This window comes from Magnolia sinica, chromosome 9, assembly GCF_029962835.1.
Source record: "Magnolia sinica isolate HGM2019 chromosome 9, MsV1, whole genome shotgun sequence".
Classification (NCBI taxonomy): Eukaryota; Viridiplantae; Streptophyta; class Magnoliopsida; order Magnoliales; family Magnoliaceae; genus Magnolia; species Magnolia sinica.
Genome location: NC_080581.1, coordinates 2,925,615 through 2,944,942, shown reverse-complemented (window position 1 = coordinate 2,944,942; position 19,328 = coordinate 2,925,615). Strand labels below are relative to the sequence as shown.

The following is a 19,328-nucleotide window of genomic DNA, read 5'->3' as shown; positions in this document are numbered from 1 at the left end:
CCTCAAACAGTGGAAGAAGTCAGTTCTCCGCAAAAGAGAAAATGAAATGGACTCTATATTATCAGAGCTTCAAAAGATCGATGCAGATTCAGAAAATTCGCCTATGTCCTCAGAAGTGTTGGGCCGAAGAATTCAGCTTATCCAATCCATTTCTGCTAGAGCTCTGGAAAACGAAATCTCTTGGACGCAAAAATCTAGAGCCAAGTGGATCAGGGAGGGAGACAAAATAACCGGGTACTTTCATAGTATTGCTAGCATGCACGCCAGATCCAATAAAATCAGTAGCATCATAGTTAATGAGGAGCGCATTGAAGATAAAGATCAGATAGCAGCCCAGGCGATCCAATACTTTAGTTCTCTTCTCTCGTCTAAAGAATGGGAAAGACCGCGATTAGATAATCTCCAAGTGGACAGAATCAATGAAGCAGAAGCCTCATCCCTCGAATCCCAATTCTCAGAGGAGGAAGTGAAGATGGCCATAGATTCGCTCGGAGGTAACAAATCCCCTGGTCCCGACGGTTTTCCTATCTCATTCTTCCAAACCTTTTGGGACGTTATGAAATCCGACGTCATGGCTTTCGTTCAAGAATTTCATAATAGAGGGAGACTCTCTCCTGGTCTCGGTACGACCTTCATTGCCCTCGTCCTAGAAGTGGCGGGTGCAGCTTCTTTCAAAGACTTCAGACCAATCAGCCTAATAGGGGACGCATACAAGATCTTAGCCAAAGTTCTAACCTCTCGGTTGAAGAAAGTCATCGAAAAGATAATTTTGGCAAATCAAAGTGCATTTATTCTGAGGAGACAAATTGTGGACTGTGCACTCATTGCTAATGAATGTCTCCACTCTAGCCACAATCGGGCCTGAAAAGTATATTCTGCAATCTCGACATCGAAAAAGCCTACGGCCATATCGATTGGAACTTTCTCCAATATATGCTTCAGCGGATGGGTTTCGGTCCAAAGTGGAGAGGATGGATGGGAGAATGCATTGGTTCTGCCCACTTCTCTATTCTTCTCAATGGAACTCCAAAAGGCTTCTTCAAAAACTCTAGAGGTTTGCGTCAGGGTGACCCCTTATCCCCTTTCCTTTTTCTCATCATGAGGGAGGTTTTATCTAGAATGTTGCATAAAGGCCAACAAGAGGGTATTCTTCGTGGCATCTCTATCCCAAGTATGCCCAACCCAATCTGTCATATTCAGTTTGCTGATGACATTTTGATTTTTTCGGAAGTGTCTCCAGACAAGATTGAAAATCTCTGCACTACTATTCGGTGTTTTGAAGCCATATCTGGGCTAAGAGTAAATCTGGCCAAATCAAAGATGTGTGGGGTTAATCTAGAAGAAGAAGAACCAGTGTTTTAAATAGCGGTAGCGTGATGCGTAGCGCTCAACCCTCTATAGCGTGTAGCGTAAATACGTAGCGTGTAGCGGAAGCTACACGACATTTCTATTTTTTAATTTAAAAATACGATAAATATAATAAATAGTGAAAAAAAAAGGGAAAAAAATATAAAAATGCCTAAAAGATGATTCATTTTATCAATTATAAGCATGTTCATTAGTTATCATTTATCAAAGGCCAATCCACATATATAAGCTAAATCAAATAATTATCACATCAACAACTTCCTAAGCAAACCACTTTAATTAATAATGTCTAATTGAAACCACAAGTCACAATTATGAAAAGAAATAAAAATCCCATAGGTTAAACAGGGGATTTACGCTATTTGGGACGCTATGTAGTGCTACGGCCACGCTACGCTACTTAGCGTACGCTACGGGCGCTATTTGAAACACTGAGAAGAACTATCCAGCTATGCGACGTCCTTTCATTGCTCCTCGGCTTCCTTCCCAACCACATTTGTGGGCCTCCCTTTATGCCTAGGACTGCCGCCGAAGTCTCTATGGAACAAGATCTCTAACATGTTCGAGAAACACGTTGCCAAGTGGAAGTGTCGGTATCTTTCTCTGGGAGGCCGCCTCACTCTTATCAAGGCGGCGCTATCCAACTTACCTTTATATTTTATGTCTTTATTTAGATGTTCAATTTCTGTTTTGACATCTATCGACAAGTCAAGACGCGATTTCCTGTGGTATGGCAAAGAAGACAAGAAGAATTTCCACCTCCTCAACTGGAATGAGGTTTGTACCCACTTCCAAGAAGGTGGTGCTGGGGTCAAGAACCTTAGGATTATGAATCAAGCCCTTCTTGGCAAGTGGATTTGGAGATTAGGGTCTGAAAAAGGTTCCCTTTGAAACATCATCATCAAAAGCATATATGGATCCTCTACAGGTGGGTGGTGGACGAGACTCCTATTATAGAGCTTCTTATGTTTGGAAAGGCATCCTTCGTATGAAAAATAAAGTTCTTACAGGTATTGGCTACAAGTTAGGAAAGGGCAACGATATCCAATTTTGGGAAGATCTTTGGGTGGGCGACAATCTTTTAAAAAATCCCTTTTCTAATATCTTTCTTCTAGCTCCAAACAAGACCACTTCAATCGTTGAATGTTTCTGTGTCGTTCGGCAAGGTGGAATGGACTGTTAATTGCAGAAGGAACCTCCAAGACAGGGAAATCGACGAGTACGTCGACCTTATTCTCTGCATCTATAAGGCAATGCCTAATCAACAAATCGATGACAATCTTATCTGGAGACTGGATAAGTCCAGCAGATTTTCAGTTAGATCGTTCTATTTTCATCTTCACAACAAATCAGTAGCTTCAAATAGTACTCTGACCCCTTACATCTGGAAATATTCGGCCCCTCCAAAGATAATTTGCTTCGGATGGTTGGTAGGAAAGAAAAAGATTCTTACGGTGGACAATCTAAAAAAAAAAGAGGAATGCAGGTAGTCAATATCTGCTTATGCTGCATGAAGAACGAATAATCGGTTGATCATTTACTCATCCACTACCCTTTCATCGTTAAAATCTGGTTAGATTTTTGTTCTCGTTTCAACATCAATTGGTGTTCCCCTGGTTCGGTAGATTCTCTCCTTCCTGCTTGGCACGGGATCAGTTTAGGAAAGAAAATAAAGCGTTTATGGAGAGTGGCCATTCTCGCCATCTAGTGGTCTGTTTAGGAAGAAAGAAACAGTAGATGTTGCAGGAACATCTCAAATTCAGCGGAGTCTGTTTCTTCCAAGGCTAAGGGTTTTATTATTGAATGGGCTGTTATTGTATCTGTTTTGAAGGACTTTTGACCTTCGCTTTTTAGGAGTATAGCTGAGTCTGCATTCTCAGCGGGCTCTCTCTCCTCTTTTGTTCTTCTTTTCCTTTTATATATCAATCGTTATCTTTCAAAAAAAATAATAATAATAAATAAATAAAAATTGTGTAGACAACAGGAAACAAATAGACCAGTGATGTAATAGAAGAGATAAAAGCCAAATGTCCTACGCATAAAATGACACCAAACATTCACACATGGCACTTCAAAGCCATCATGTCCTATATCAACTAAAAAAATTAGTGAAGAGAATATATGTGAAGAAAATGAAGAAATATAGGGTCTAATTGGAAGCATGGTGGCACATATTGTACTAGCATTGTATTTGATGTATCTTCTCCTAGAGGCTTTATAGGGATCAGAATGTTCAGTTGATATAGGTTTTCCAACTGTAACTTGGTGTTAATGTGTTCAACACTCTACGCTTAAGAATGCACATTTTACAGTTCTAAGGGAACTAATGTAGCTATGGATCTAAGCATGGTATGTCATGCCATGGTGTAGCTTTTGCAATTTCTTCTTATTCTTCTATAAGCAAGATGTTTGGTAGCGTGTTGTCCTCAAAACCCATGCCACAACCAGGGCCCCTCAAAACATCTCCACTGTGCATCAGCATGAGGGTTGAGGGTAGGTAGAGCGTTGCCCCCTACATCCTCCGGTGCACAGAAAGCCAGTAACGGATGCCTTACCCGAGACCGACAGCTTAAAAATAAGTGGAAACATAGGACACAGCCCAACAATGCTACACATGGTAACATCCCTACATAATTTTACTTAAAGAGTGCATGTGAACCAAGAAATCCCTCTCATTGTGAATAGAAAGAAAATTATTAAACAAACAAGTATTAACAAAACAGCGCAAATAGGAAGTCAAACAAGTGAGTTGACATTATCAAAATTACAGGCTTTACAGCTCAACCACAAAATTTCTGGTTATGATTTTATGTAGATTCCACACCAAGATCCAGCTACGAGCTCGACCCAATCCAAAATGGACAGGTCACCAAAGGACCTACGGCAACTTAGCTGGCCATAGAGCCTACAACACCACTTTCTTTCTTTTGACTTACAAATACAGAAGGATAAACTTGCTTTGGAAATTTGAAATTTGATTTGTAGATACTTCTGGACTGTAGGCCCTCTCTCTGGACCATGCATCGTCTCTTTTTCTCCTCTTACCCCCTTATTATTTTTCATTCTTTGTTTTTCCTCTTTTTCCCTTGGTTCCAAGGGTATTTAATGTAATTTGGGATATCACACAATATAAATAAAGAGGCTGGACATCCAGCCCTAGTAGAGTTTTTTTTCCCTCCCAAAGGCTTTTTTCTCACTAACATTATATCAACAAAAAAGATCATGGGGTTTTCTCCTCGTCCTCCTTTCTTGATCTCCCTTTCGCTTCTTTCTTTTTTCTTCTTTTCTCTACTTTTCTTTCTTCTTCTCAAAATTTTCTCTTTGTTTGAGAGCTGTTGAAGCCTAATAAGCGATTGAATGTGATTATTGAGGAGGTATCTTGCGGCAAATTCTAATTTCTTTGAAGGGTTGTTGGACATTCAGTTTTGATATGTTTTTTGGGTTCTTCTCATCCCAATTTACAACGATTCTTGTGGCCAGCAATAAAAGGATTTGAGATTTGTTTATCTTTTTGAACATTATCAGAATTTGTTAATGTGGTAAATTTAGCCATAAGATCCCCTTCTCCTTTTGGTGGTTTGAATTGGAGCTACGAGAAATGGTGCCATTTTGAATTTTTTGTTATAGCAGTTTTTTGTATTGATTGTGTGGAGTCGAGATATTTAGTACACTTTTAATTGTTTGGGATTAAAAATGGCTTCACTATCAATATCTAAGACTATTGATCCCATCACCTCCAAGATGGAAAGGTTTATTGCTCATTCTAAGAATCCTATATTGCAAATTACAACTCAATCATAAGTCCAGCAATATCTTCCATGGTCAAAAAATTATCCATCTTTGAGATATTTAGTACACTTTTAATCGTTTGGGATTAAATATGGCTTCACTATCAATAACCGAGACAGTTGATCCCATCACCTCCAAGATGGAAAGGTTGATTGATTGTTCATTCTATGAATCCTAGATTGCAAATTACAACTCAATCATAAGTCCAGCAATGTCTTCAATGGTCAAAAAATTATTGAGATGTTTGTTGGAGGAAAACAAAAGTTGGGACACACACACACGCACACACACACACACACACACACACACACACACACACGTGTATCTGTATATTAAAACTTCATATAACCAATCCTTCATATAGAGTGTGGAAATCAAATAACTTGTTAGTTATGTCGTGACTCCTGAGTTCTATGGAACCAAGAATTAGTGGGCTTTTATGTCGTCCATTGAACGTGAGATTTGGTTAACTGCTAATGAATTGTATCTTAATTAAAATAATATGGCCCAAATTTACAATATTTATCAAGAAATTAATCATTTCAAACGGAAAGATCAATGTCTTTCCCTTGTCGTCAAACCCCAACTGACAATGAGATTGAGATGTCAGGGCTGCTCTCTCTCTCTCTCTCTCTCTCTCTCTCTCTCTCATAGTATCAGGCAGTGATTCTGGACGCACCATTCTGGTTGAAGGGCAAAAAAGGTGGGTTTACAGTTCGTTATCTTCTAAATGTTATTTATTCTCTGGGCCATGCGGTCAATTGCTCTCATACGGATGTTATTTGGAGTTACAATGCTCCCCTAAAATTTGCAGCCTTTGCTTGGCTCACAGGAAGATAGAATCCTGATAGTTGATAACCTTCGCAAGCGCAGAATCGCCATTCCCAATGTCTACCTCTTGTGCATGAGGGATGAGGAAACAATGCCTCATCTCTTCATAAGCGGCCCCTATGCACTAAGGGTGTGGGCTGTTGTTCTATCTGCTTTCAGCATGCATTAGGTAGTGTTAAACTCATTGAAGGTGTTATTCTGGTCAAGGGGGGCAGCCCCAAGGATAGGAGAATCTAGCACCTAGCTCTTTTGGTAGTCTCGTGGAGCATTTGGATGGAGAGAAATGCTAGATACTTCAGGAATAGTAGAGAAACTACGGGGGCTACACTTCAAAAGATTTTTCTTTGCTTCAGGAGTGGGATTCCTTCTTCTTCTTCTTCTTCTTCTTCTTTTTTTTTTTTTTTGGGGGGGGGGGTTCCTGCCTTTTCAGTTGAGTTGTTCTTTGTTTTTGTTCTTTTGGCCTATGGAATTCTATTTTAAAAAATCAATGTATGATTATTATGTTGAGATACATCGTTGTGGTTGAAATTGTCTTTCCTATATGATCTTCAATTTGTTTGTTGTATAGATACAGAGGCATATAAAAGAAGTCTTGAGGGAAAAAAAAAATGACATTTGAATTGTTGGCAGGTGTTAATTTTGAGTTTGAGCCTGTTGTTCAAGTTTAGATTCTTGGTTTTTGTTCTTTTGGCCTATGGAATTCTATTTTAAAAAATCAATGTATGATTATTATGTTGAGATACAACGGTAACTTTTTTTTTAGCTCTGTTTTTGCTGTTTTTTTGAAACATCTTGCTTCCAAACTGTTTCTAACTCCTTCTACTACTAATTTCGACCAACCTTAGCTAGGTATTTGATAGTAAAACACATTATATTATAGATTTTTTTGAATCAAAGCTCGGTGGGCCATTTTTCAGAAATTCGTCAAAAATAGGTATTTATACTTTTTTAATATATTTTGCTGATGTCATATGATGTGTTAATCATTCATGTTAATGTGCATTTTACAGATTTGGAGTGCCATTTAATAATTTTTAATATTTGTTTCTATTTACGCATGAATTTTGGCCCCTTTTTTAAATTCGAGAAAATCAGTTTTTAATGGTTGTTTTGTTGTTTTAATCATGAGGTATTAATCATAGTAGAACATGTTAATGTCATTTTACAGATTTGGGGTGCCATTTTATATTTTTTAATATTTTTTCTATTTACGCATTTATTTTGGGCCTTTAAATGATTCTTTTGCAGTTTTAATGATGTCATATGATGTGTTAATCATAGTAGAACATGTTAATGTGCATTTTACAGATTTGGGGTTCCATTTTATATATTTTTATATTTTTTTCTATTTACGCATTTATTTTGGCCCTTTTTTGAAAATTCGAAAAATCATTTTTAATGATTCTTTTGCTGTTTTAATGATGCCATATGATGTGTTAATCATAGTAGAACATGTTTATGTTATCTGGGGTGCCATTTTATATTTTTTCTATTTACGCATTTATCTCGCCCTTTTTTTGAAAATTCGAAAAATCATTTTTAATGATTCTTTTGCTGTTTTTATGATCGTAGTAGAACATGTGCATTTTACATATTTGGGGTGCCATTTTATATATATTTTTTATTTTTTCTATTTACGCATTTATTTCGCCCTTTTTTGAAAATTCGAAAAATCATTTTTAATGATTCTTTTGCTCTTTTAATGATGCCATGATGTGTTAATCATAGTAGAACATGTTAATTTGCATTTTATTTACATTTTATATTTTTTTCTACGCATGAATTTTGGCCCTCAAAAATAATTGCAAACACCTAAATGTAAGATATTTTCATATTACATTCATTCTAATATATCTATCATTGATAGTAGATAGTTAGAAAATTAAATATATGAATTTTGTAGTCAAATTCAGGTTATCTGGTACAGTCTGATACAACTTCTCACTAAAGAGTGGACCGATACAACACCATAAACATGTTCCAATTTATAAATGACTGCCTCTTAGGAATGCTTCGGAGAGTCCAGATGTAATCCATATTTTTTCATATTTTTTTGGAGATACGGGACACCTTGGGTAAAGGACTTCACTTCTTGATGGTACAAAACTATTCACAAGTCTATGGGACAGATGCCTTATAAGAAGGGATTTGCACGTTGCAACAAAATGGGCCTCAGAAAGAGATTAGTACCATGGATCTACATGTACGGTCGATGAAATTCAAGACCTTAAAATGAGTTGTATAGAAAGGAGGTCGGCATAAGTATGGATGGGCACAAATATCGAATAACGGTGCAATTTTTTTTTTTGCCTATATGCTCTAAAATAATATTCTATGCATTCCAAATATGCATTCATTTATAAAGTAGAACGATTAATTTTTTAACCAGGTAATTTGAATTTTACATATATTTAATTTTTAAATATGTAATTTATTTTAACAACTTGATATCATTTCTCCCAATAGTTCTTTAAAAAATGAAATTTTTTAATGGTAATTTTACTCATGACATTTATTGTGATTATCCCACTTATAAATTGGTTGTGAATCATAAAAAAAATAAAAATCAAAAGGCCCTATTTTAAAAATAAAAACTATTCACAAGTCTATGGGACAACAGATGTCTCGTGTACAATTTGTTAAAGCTTGAATTATGAGGGACATGGTGGGCCTAACGTGATGAATGTGTTATATCTACACCATCCATCTATTTTGCCAAATAATAGGGCATGAGCCCAAAAATGAGGCACATCCAAAGCTCGGGTAGATGCACCATAAGAAACAACAATAATTAAACGTTCACCGTTAAAAATTTATGGGGGCTAGAAAAGTTTTAGATCTGACATGTGTGACGCTCAATGAGATTATTGAAAATAAACATTACAAAGGACTTTAAGTAATTTTTAATGGTGAGAGCTATGGTGTGGTCCACGAGATTTGGATATTATTAATTTTTGATACCGACTTAAAATGACGTGGCAAAATGGATGGATGATATGGGTACAAACCTCATTCAATTGTGAAAATCATTATCTCTCGCCGCTATTTTTGGCGTGGTACGTTTGAGATTTGCAATGAATACATCACCATGGAGCCCATATAACTTTGCTCCATTAGGCAAATGTTGGTGTCCCAAAATGAGTTGTATAGAAAGGAGGTCGGCATAAGTATGGATGGGCACAAATATCGATGTTGGATAAAGGGTGATATATCCGATGGCTTTCAAAAGTTAGATTTTCTAACACACCCATGTAATTATTTACAATAGTAAAATATGACATCTTGGTAGAATTGATATTACTTGTATGTAAAAATAATCCCTAAATAAAGAATAATGACGGACTTAAAAATCAATTATTTATACATTAAAAAAAAATACCCCAACAGTGAAATGAAATAATAATCAAGCATAAAAAATTAAATTTTATTTAATCAAGTCACAAGTGTTACACACACAGCACATTTTCCAAAAATTGTTGTCCTTGTTACTTGGGTAGGGTTGATTACCACAACTCTTTACATTTGTTACATGTGAGGGGTTGTGTAACATCCCGGATGTTACCATTTTAGCCTAAGTTCAGCATTTTACTTGTCATGTGTATTTTCCCTTAGTTAACGTGAATTTTAACTTATTTTGTAAATAACTCTTTATCCATGATGATTTAGATAAGGGTTCTTTTGTAAGAATTGCTTAGAAACATGCCTAGAATCACATAGAAGCATTGGATTTTGTAAAACACTTAGATCATAAATATTTAGTAAGACACCCTTAACCTAGACCCTTGATCTTAACCTAGACCCTTGATTCTAGATCTTATGGTTCTCATGATCTGTTTGATGTGAAATTTTATCCCATGCCTATCTAACATAAATGAACAGTGAACATCAAATTTCAGCCCTTAGATCATAGTAAAATTGGCCCAATGGTCAAATCAGCCCCTTAACTCTTGATTTTGGTGGCCATCGTGAAGGAAAACGTGACCAGTATCTGTAGTCACTTGATCCACATCTAGTGAATGTCTTAGATCCCGAAGATCTTAGTCAAATTCAGATAATTCATCATCCAATAGTGATTTTTGCACAATAAGAAACTAAATCCCAAATTCACATTAAACTCACATTGAATTACTAATTAATTAAATTTCAGTTAATTTCAGTTAATGAGACCCAAGTTACATATGTTGCCACCGTCCAATCATGATGAAATTTTGTACGATGGAAGATCTAGTGAGACTACGAGTTTTGGTGAAGAGAATGGACCCGATCAATGTATCGCGACCGTCCATCAAGCCGTTTTCAAGATTGGGCAATCTAGGTTATGGATCACCAAGAAAATAACGTATACCGACTCTATTCTTCAAGTTAAGCATGATGAACGGTTTAGAAATCAATAAAGATCAACCCATGGGCCATTTTTGGAGAAACCCAATAAGAGTGGGAAGTGTGGACACCCACCACATGTATATAAGGAGGCTCACGCCCCCCACTCCCTATTTCATCCCCTTTGTGTACACACCCCTCACACATCTAGAAGAGAGAGAGAGAGAGAGAGAGAGAGAGAGAAAGGACGTCCCCATCCATCTCCCCATCCTTTCCAAACATGTGGACATTCTCCACCTTGCTCGTGTGACTCCTGTTCATCGTGGTTCGCCCTATTCCATCGAGATCAACCTAGGGTTTTCGTCTAAGACTAACATGAGGAATCCCTTTAGGCTTATTAACAATTCTCGCTAGTTTTCTCTTAAAAGTAAAAACCTAAGGATTGCTTTCCTTGACTGTGTGATTGTTGTTTTGATTCATAAAAACCTTGTTAATTCTATGTTTTATTGCTGTAAAATTGATGATGATTGAATAAATCCATGTTTGGATGTGGTTTGATGGAGAATTGAACTATGAATAGGTTTAAACCCTAACTACATGATGTTACTATGATATACATGAATAGGCTAAAACAGTAACATCCGAGATGTTACAATCCAACCTCTTAAAAACAAACTGTCCCCAGAGTTTGCTTGAGGTGTGATGTCAAGAAGCTGAAGGTATATTTCTCTCTCATATCATCCTCACTTTCCCATATCGCTTCCTCTTTTCCATGGAATGATCAGAGGACTTTAACTAGGGGAATGACTTGCAAAATTTTCAATCCTTTTAACTTTTCCCATCAACATCCGCCTAACGATGCGGTACACGATAAGAACATCCAAAATGCTTTGCCGTTGGATTTAGCAAGCGAGAGGAAATCGTTTTTGCTATTCTTGAAATTTAAAATACGTGCTCACGATATATTTCTCGTCTTCAATTATCTTTGATCCATTCCAGTGTCTATCTAAAAATTTGGGGTCATTACAACCGCTCTTTTTATGCGGTAATATTCTCTCTCTCTCTCTCTCTCTCTCTCTCTCTCTCTCTCTCTCTCTCTCTCTCTCTCTCTCTCTCGTTTCAATAAATTGTTATGGCTCGGAAGTTGCTAGAGTGTTGTTATGGTTTGGAAGCTGCTAGAGTGACTTAACAAGTTGGAAAAATGCAAAGAGAGTGGACAGGCTGGAAAAATGCAAAGAGAGTAGAGAGGAATGCAAGAAATGGAAAAAATTTTTAAAAAAAATAATTTATGGAATAAAGTATGCAAACTAACTAATCAAGGGACAACAAGAATTGAGTCTCTCAAAATCATAAATCAAGCTCTTCAGGTGGAACGGTTGATGAGTAACATGATTGATGATGAAGATACTGATGATGCAACTCATCATATTAAAAAACATGTAGTATGCCATAAAAGCCAAGGTGATATGTACAACATTCAAGTACCATAGATCTGTGATACCCAGGTATATCAACAGTGAATTGTATTCATGTCGAACATAACATGATTATTAATTATGGTAATAAATACTCTCCGATGCTAATACAAAATGTTTTGATTGGATCCCATTATCTTTTTTTTTGTTCTTTTTTTTTTCTTTTCTTTTCTTTGAGAGAGAACAAAAAATTTATTAAGATTGGATCCCATTGTCAAGAAACTCCGTTTTTTAGGGAAAAAAATCAACAAAAAAAAAAAAAATGCATAACAGCGGTTACTGCCCATATCATGAAGGTGACGGTGGTGGCCGTTATAGCCCGTATAGTAAGAGGTAATGATGGTGGCCATTATGGCCACCATTACTATTACGAAATACCTTACTTACAAATAAGATACTCATATTGCATCCAAAAGGCTCCCAAGGGATTGGCAATCATTCTAATTGCTCTAATAAAGCAAGCTCATGCCTCATAAGTAATTGCATCTTGATGGTATCAAGATGAAACATTGTTATTAACGTAAACTAAAAAACTGATTGTCAAAGTATGGTTCTCAAGATAAATCTAGAAAGCAAGGTGTTGTTTGATAAACTGAAAAATAAGCACTAATAACTAATTTAAGTGCTGAAAACTTAAAAGTTCTTAATTGGAATTTTGAAATAGTTTTAGGAATATTTTATTCAAAAGTAAATGCGGGGGCATTTTCACACAGGCTCGAGTGGGGTGGCCTGTGGGATGCAGGGGCACAGTCGGGATGGGTGGCCCGCATAACCCATGGATTTGGGGCCTGGGTGAGGCGGGTAACTCATGTGAGGCGGAGCCCATGGATTTGGAGCCCACGAGGGGGCAGAACCCATAGATTTGGAGCTCACGAGGAGGGTTCGGCCAAGGACCTAACCCATAGATTTGGGGCCTAGGCTATAAGATATGGGGACTAATTCGCCATGCTCTAACAGTTCGAGCTTTTAATTGTCCTACATCAAATTGGTATCAGATAGGGAGGTCTCGTGTTCAAGACTCCTCACCGGGGGTGATTAATGCGGGGGCATTTTCACGCCTGGCTCGAGTGGGGTGACCTGTGGGATGCAGGGGCACACTCGAGGTGGGTGGCCCGTATAACCCATGTATTTGGGGCCCGTGTGAGGCGGAGCCCATGGATTTGAGGCCCACAAGGGGGCGGAACCCATGGATTTGGGACTCGCGATGAGGGTTCGGCCAAGGACCTAACCCATGGATTTGGGGCCTAGGCTATGAGATAAAGGGATTAATTCGCCATACTCTAACAGTTTGAGCTTTTAAAGCAAGTGGTTAATTGTCCTGCATCAAAAGTGATAAGAAATTTTAATGCACCCCCACTTTCAGCATTACGTGAAGGGAGGGGAGCTTAAAAAAGACGCATTTTCAGTGAAAATTAATTCAAGCACTTAATAAGTTGGATTTGCCAAACGGTCTGAATCAGCAAAAATCGCTGAAAATATCAAATTTCAGTGATAAGTGCTGAAAATGAGTTTTATCAAACAGCCCCTAAATCTAGAGAAAGTATGTGAAGGAGGCCAACGGCCCCTTCAAGTTACAAACTTCGACAAGTGTTGGAATAATAAAACAGGAGCAAAACTGCTTAAATTCTCCAATACACACTACCTTCAGTGCAGCATCCAATGGAGCAAGTATTTGATTCTATCTTCTATGACTAGGAGGTTGCAACCAACATACTAATCATAAGAAGAGGCTCGTCTACAACATCAGCAGTAAGAGCTAGTATATTGCTTCTTTGACTGGATTAGGATTTTGTGACCCTCAAACACCTTACTCCCTCTAATGAGAAGTTCCATCCACAAATATGATTAGAACTGTAAGATTGATAGGTCCAAGCACCCATTGAGAAGTGTAAAGGACAACATTAATAATAAAAGTAAAATTATGGTGTTAGAGGACCATCAACCTACTAATTTATTTTGTGTCCACTTATACGATTCTAGACTTTGTTGCTAAGAAGATATCATGCAGTTTTCTCTGAAGCTAATTAGAAAGAACCTTCTGCTGGAGGCAAAACTACTGCATCGGCTTGAAAATCCCACTTCCTAGGCATTTAGACTTACCAAAAATTTTAAGAACCTCTTCTTCCCCACCCTCTGCTCACTACATTCTTTGCAACTAGCTATAGTGTAGGAAATCTTAAAAAGGTTCTGAATGTAGAAAACAAATATGATGCAAGACCCATAGAACTGAATAGCCGAGATTTGCTCACCAGAAAATGCCCAAAAAAAAAAAAAAGAGGAAAAGGAAAACATGGGAAACACAAGAATTCAATCATTTATTTTACACATTCATTGAGATGTATTCAATGACAAATTGGTCCACTCTTTGGTAAGAATGTTATCTGTCAGCTGGACCAACTGAAAACTGAGCCCTCTAAATTTCTCAATCGATCAACAAATCAAAATTGTACTTTGTTACATATGTAGACTGAACATTACATGAATTACCAAAATCTGAATAACTGTAACCTCAATGATAACTATTGTGAATGCACTATAATAAACAAATTATTATTATAGATAACTGTCATTACAACACAGATATCATGCACACGATATCACAAACATATTGTTGCAACAAATAAATGTAATTATAATCACAAATATCGTGAATGCAGTATAAAGAGCCACATGCTATTATGATATTTATATACATGTCATCCCAATTGACAGGCTTATTTCAGAAGTTCAAAGACAATTATAGCCAAGATGACGACCCTCCAGAGTTCCTTTAAAGTATCTTCCAACAATTCAGACTGAGTGGATCAGATGTCAAAGAAGTGGTTTACCTTGTTTTGGTACTACTATATGGTGCTGCAATGACCAAAACTTCTACTGGCATGTGATGCAAGACACGCCTCTCATATCATCAGTGGAGCCAACGACTAGATAGCTACTGGAGTAACTTGTAGTTTCCATAAATGCATGGCATCATATGACTACTCCATAATTTACTTTCTTCACATTGATAAAATCTATATATACAGTTTGCTTCCTTCATTTTTAGCAAAAAGCCGTCAAATAGAGAGTTGGGTTCTTCTATCTTGTAACATTTTCATTACTGTTATGAAAGATTTGTTCTACCTTATAAAAGATGTGTTCATTCAAATTATACAAAGCTTCATCTTTTATACAAAGCTAAATCATAAAAACAATTTCATCGCCTTTTGTTCTGAAGAACTGTTCTGCAAAGTTAAGATTCATCTGCTTCTTAAGCTTTGCTGCTTCTCCGGCTCTCTTGGCTTGAAGATTCAAGAAGTTCTGAGCTCTGGTGACTTCTTCTTCTGTTGTAAGCTCGAAGTCTATCTGGTTTTCTATTTCTTCTCGAGATAGAAGTCTTCTTCTTCTTCCTCTTCCTCTAGTGCTCTGCTTACTCATTTTGATAGCTCTGTCTTTCTAAGCTTGGCGCTTAAGCCACTTTTCCATGTGGCTATTCCTTTAAGGTAATCCTCGGCGCAGTTAAGTATCCCTAGATAGCTTTGTAGTTGTTTTCGGGAGGCAATCTTAGCTGGGAATTCTAAGATTTTCTTAACAATATGCTCTTAAGGCTTGATTTTACCATCGTTAATGGTTAGACCAAGGAACTCGGTTTCTTTTTGTGCAAGTTCATCTTGCTCTCTAATATCACTATTCCGTGAATAGCGAATTCTTCTAGAACTTTAGATACGTGATCTAAATATTCTTACTCTGATTTAGATGTTACAGGAACATCGTCCATGCAGACTAAACAACATTCCAGGTGCTTTCGGAATATATTGTCCATTCTTCTCTGGAATACTTGTGGGGCATTCTTTAAACGGAACGACATTACTAACCACTCGTATTTGCCTTGTGGCACACTGAATGCAGTCCAAGGAACGGATTTTTCTTCCATTTTGACCTGCCAGAATCCTGATTTGCAATTAAATTTGCTAAACCATGTTCTGTCTTCTATGAGTTAGATAAGATTATCTTTGTTTGGAATCTTATACGTGTCTGAGTAGAACTCAAAGGTATGAATCTAATTAGAGATTCACAAAGCCCTCACAATAGCCCAGCTTTCTTCGTAAATAACCATGCTAAGCAAATCAGAGGAAAAATGAGAATGGCAATTGATTATCGCAAATTGAATCACAATACGAACGTCGTCTATGTATACACGTTCATTGAAATTATACAAAGCTTCTACCTTATAAAAGATGTGTTCTTATAGGAAATTATACAAAACTGTCACGGCCCATATCATAACAATAACAAACCACCATTATTGTTATGGAATAACTTGGTCTTGGCAAGGATCTTGTAAACTCCCCCAACCAAACTTATGGGTCTATGATCCTTGATGTTGGAAGCATCCTCAATTTTGTGTATCAAGGATATTAAAGTGATATTAAGGCAATTACTCAAGATAGCCCAATCATAAATTCCCTTGTAAAGCACATGAGATTTCTTTGGTAACCTCCAGCCATTCTTGGGAAAAAGCAAAGGAAAAGCCATCCAGCCCAGGGGCCTTATCTCTATACAAACTCCACACCACCTTCTAAATCTCCTCCTTAGGAAAGTCCCTCTTAAGCCGAATGACTTCTGAATCCAAAACTTTCCGGAAAGGATGGCCCTCCAAGATCCAACAACTTAGGTCTCCAGAAAATTTCTTTTCAATAAATCGAACTATAAAAGCCCATAAGAGCATCTCTCACACAAGGAGCTGGACATAGTAGTCTAGCTAGACACATCATTTACTAATGTGGGGAGAGGTTAATTCTATTGCTAAGAGGTTAGCGGTGGCCTTGATTGACACAGGGGCCACCCACAACTTTGTAGCTGAAAGGATGGCAAAGAGGCTGGGCCTCGAACTCCGAACGGGATGCGAGCCAGCAATCAAATCAGTCATGTCAGCTTGCAGCTTTCCGATCTGAGTTCTAAGGCTCTTTTTTTTCTTTCTCTGCAATCTATCTGTTCAAACATTGCAACTGACCACTCGGCCCTGTGTGTTAGCAATTCTGTCCCATCAGCTTAAAGTTTTTGCTTTATACTATTTTCATTTTCTTCTCAAAAAAAAGAAAAGAAAGCTTCATAAATTGATATGAAAACCTTCATCAACTACGCCCATCACGTGTGATGAAAGAAGCTTTACTTCCACATATCTTTTAAGACCCCAACTTACCTCACTACAGCTTCCACGCCCCAATATCACCATGATTAGTGAAGCATAAAGGATATGGCATCTTCTTCAATAACAGCATGTCAGCTACAAGGATGTACCACAAGTTTCCCTTCTCAGACATCATTGTCTCAACAAGTGGAGACAACAAAGACAGAGCAATCTAATGACCTGTCGTTACATAAATGGCATCGTACTAATAAGCATGCACTTTACATAAATGACATCGTACTGTTAAGCATGCACTATGTATTGTTGACTTGTTGTATGTACGGGGGATTAATACTGTTTCCTACTGGTATGTATACACAATGCACCAATACTAGTGTGGACTATAGATAATTCAGTGACTAGGATAGACAAGGTTTGACGAAGATATCCATGATGACTTATTCACAAGCTAGACTATGTCATAAAGCTCTAATTATGTCAACTAACATGACCGACATCCTATAAGGATGCATGCATCGAAATTTTGACGCAGGATAAGTAACGCCTTCCACATTTTCCACATTATGGAAAACAATGGAAACATTGAGTTTCCATGGAACATTATGGAAAAGGAGCACGTAAGGAGAACGCAGAGAAGTATGCCTCTTAACTCCTTATATGCTGCTAACCCATTCTCTACAGATATCAAGAAACTAGCCCTAAAATTAGATTTCCCAAATATGGTTTGCTATCAAAATCGCATCAAGAGACAAGACCTCCCATTAACCATACTCGTAACCCTGAATCCTCTCTACACATAAAAAGGCTAATGATCCTAACCAACCAAGTAAAACAAAGAATAAGTTCATGGTTCGCTTCCAAATTTAGGCCTTTGAAATCTTCTAAGTATTGAACCCAAATGACAAAATTTCTGTAAAAGTACTTGAGTGCTATGCATTCAGGAAAGCATATTTGCAAGAAAGATACCTTCTCAGCAGAAACAGAGTCGAACACGTAGACCTCGCCCTGAAATGAGAGTGTCAGCTGGCTAGCAGTCCTCGATATCATGGCTCCATGCTGGTGTTGCTGCTGCTGCTCAGGGGGGGCTTCCGTTTCCATGCCCTCGCTGCCATCGCCGCCATCATGATCACCGTCGCCATGTTCCTGCATGTAATGCACTTGGACCGGCTGCAAGCCCACGACCTGGATTGGCTGTGGATTACTTCCACTGCCTGCCTGATCATCGATCTGGCCAGGGAGGCTCATGGCGGCTGCAGCCGCCAACATGTGGACGTGATCGCCGCTCCCAGCGTTGCCATGGCCCTCTTGAACCTTCACATCAACGTTGCTATTGTTTTCCCCCATCTCTCGCTCTGAATCGAAAGCCGGACGGTAGATCGGACGGATGAGATCGATAATGAAGACGAATAACTAAAGAAATTGGTAAAAAAACGCGGGCCCTTAAAGATTTCAAATCGGATAGCACCAATTGGAATCTGAAGACATTGCAATTGCCGAAGGGATAAAGAGAAACAAAACCCTAGGTCTATGGAAGAGAGATCATGGCCCGGGATGTGATGGGGGCCCTAGATCTACGGTGAGATTGGATGGAGAGGGATTTCTGGGGAACGGACGGTCGGGATTTTTTTTCTAGGGTTTTGAAAGGTAGGGGTTTTGGGGGTTTGAAGGAGGGTGTGAGGAGAAGAGAGTCCGCGAGCGAGAGTTCCTTTTCGGGCTTTTATAGGAGGCGAGAGAAATGAGGAACGGATTAGCTACGCCCACTCGCACGCTCCTCACACGCATCTTCTCGCGCCGCACACGTGCCAACCTGGTACGCCCGTGGGAAGCCCGAGGCGCGGAAAGGGTAGGTACCACCGTCCATCTGGCCTGTCCAAAATGTATGCCGAACGCTTGATAATGTGGCCCACACGTTTGTTGAATGTGGACCGTGGGAAGGTTTTCTTAGGCCATCCTTGCTTTCATACCGTTGAAGCTCGTGTCACTAGTGGACGGGCCCGATTTGAGCGATAGTTCAGCTGCACGGTGGGCCCCACCTTACGCACGTGCCTTCATCTCGCGTGGAAATTTGGCACGTGTGATGCGTGTCAAGGAGAGTGTTGTAAGGGTTGGTACGGACTTTCGAACTTGAGACTTATAGTACGTTTTCTGGTGTCAGCGAAAATTGGATGTGCGTTTGTAACAACTCATTGTCAGTGGGCCCTGTGGGTAACCATCCCCTGCATGTAGCATGTAAACTCAGATCTGAACCGTTAAAACTTTGATCTACGTTGTGGATAGGACATATCCCCAGAAACACAACGGAGCATGTCAACCGTCGAATAGTCGCCTATCGCACGGACGGCTAAAAGAGGAGATGTTCAGTAGTCCAATATCAGCCGAAAAATTCAGGCGTGTGATAAATGCGGCGTACCATC

The 19,328-nt window shown here is 38.4% G+C and overlaps 1 protein-coding gene across 2 annotated transcripts in view; it reads right to left on the bottom strand.

Annotated features, from left to right (window-relative positions):
- Positions 1–18,610, bottom strand: part of LOC131256666 (GATA transcription factor 24-like) — a 30,947-nt gene extending 12,337 nt beyond the window's left edge. For both annotated transcript variants that reach the window (XM_058257632.1, XM_058257633.1), the window contains exon 1: positions 17,881–18,610. In XM_058257632.1, the coding sequence (XP_058113615.1) occupies positions 17,881–18,258 (378 nt within the window). In that variant the 5' untranslated portion in view covers positions 18,259–18,610. The remainder of the gene's footprint in view (positions 1–17,880) is intronic.
- Between the last annotated feature and the right edge of the window lie 718 nt (positions 18,611–19,328).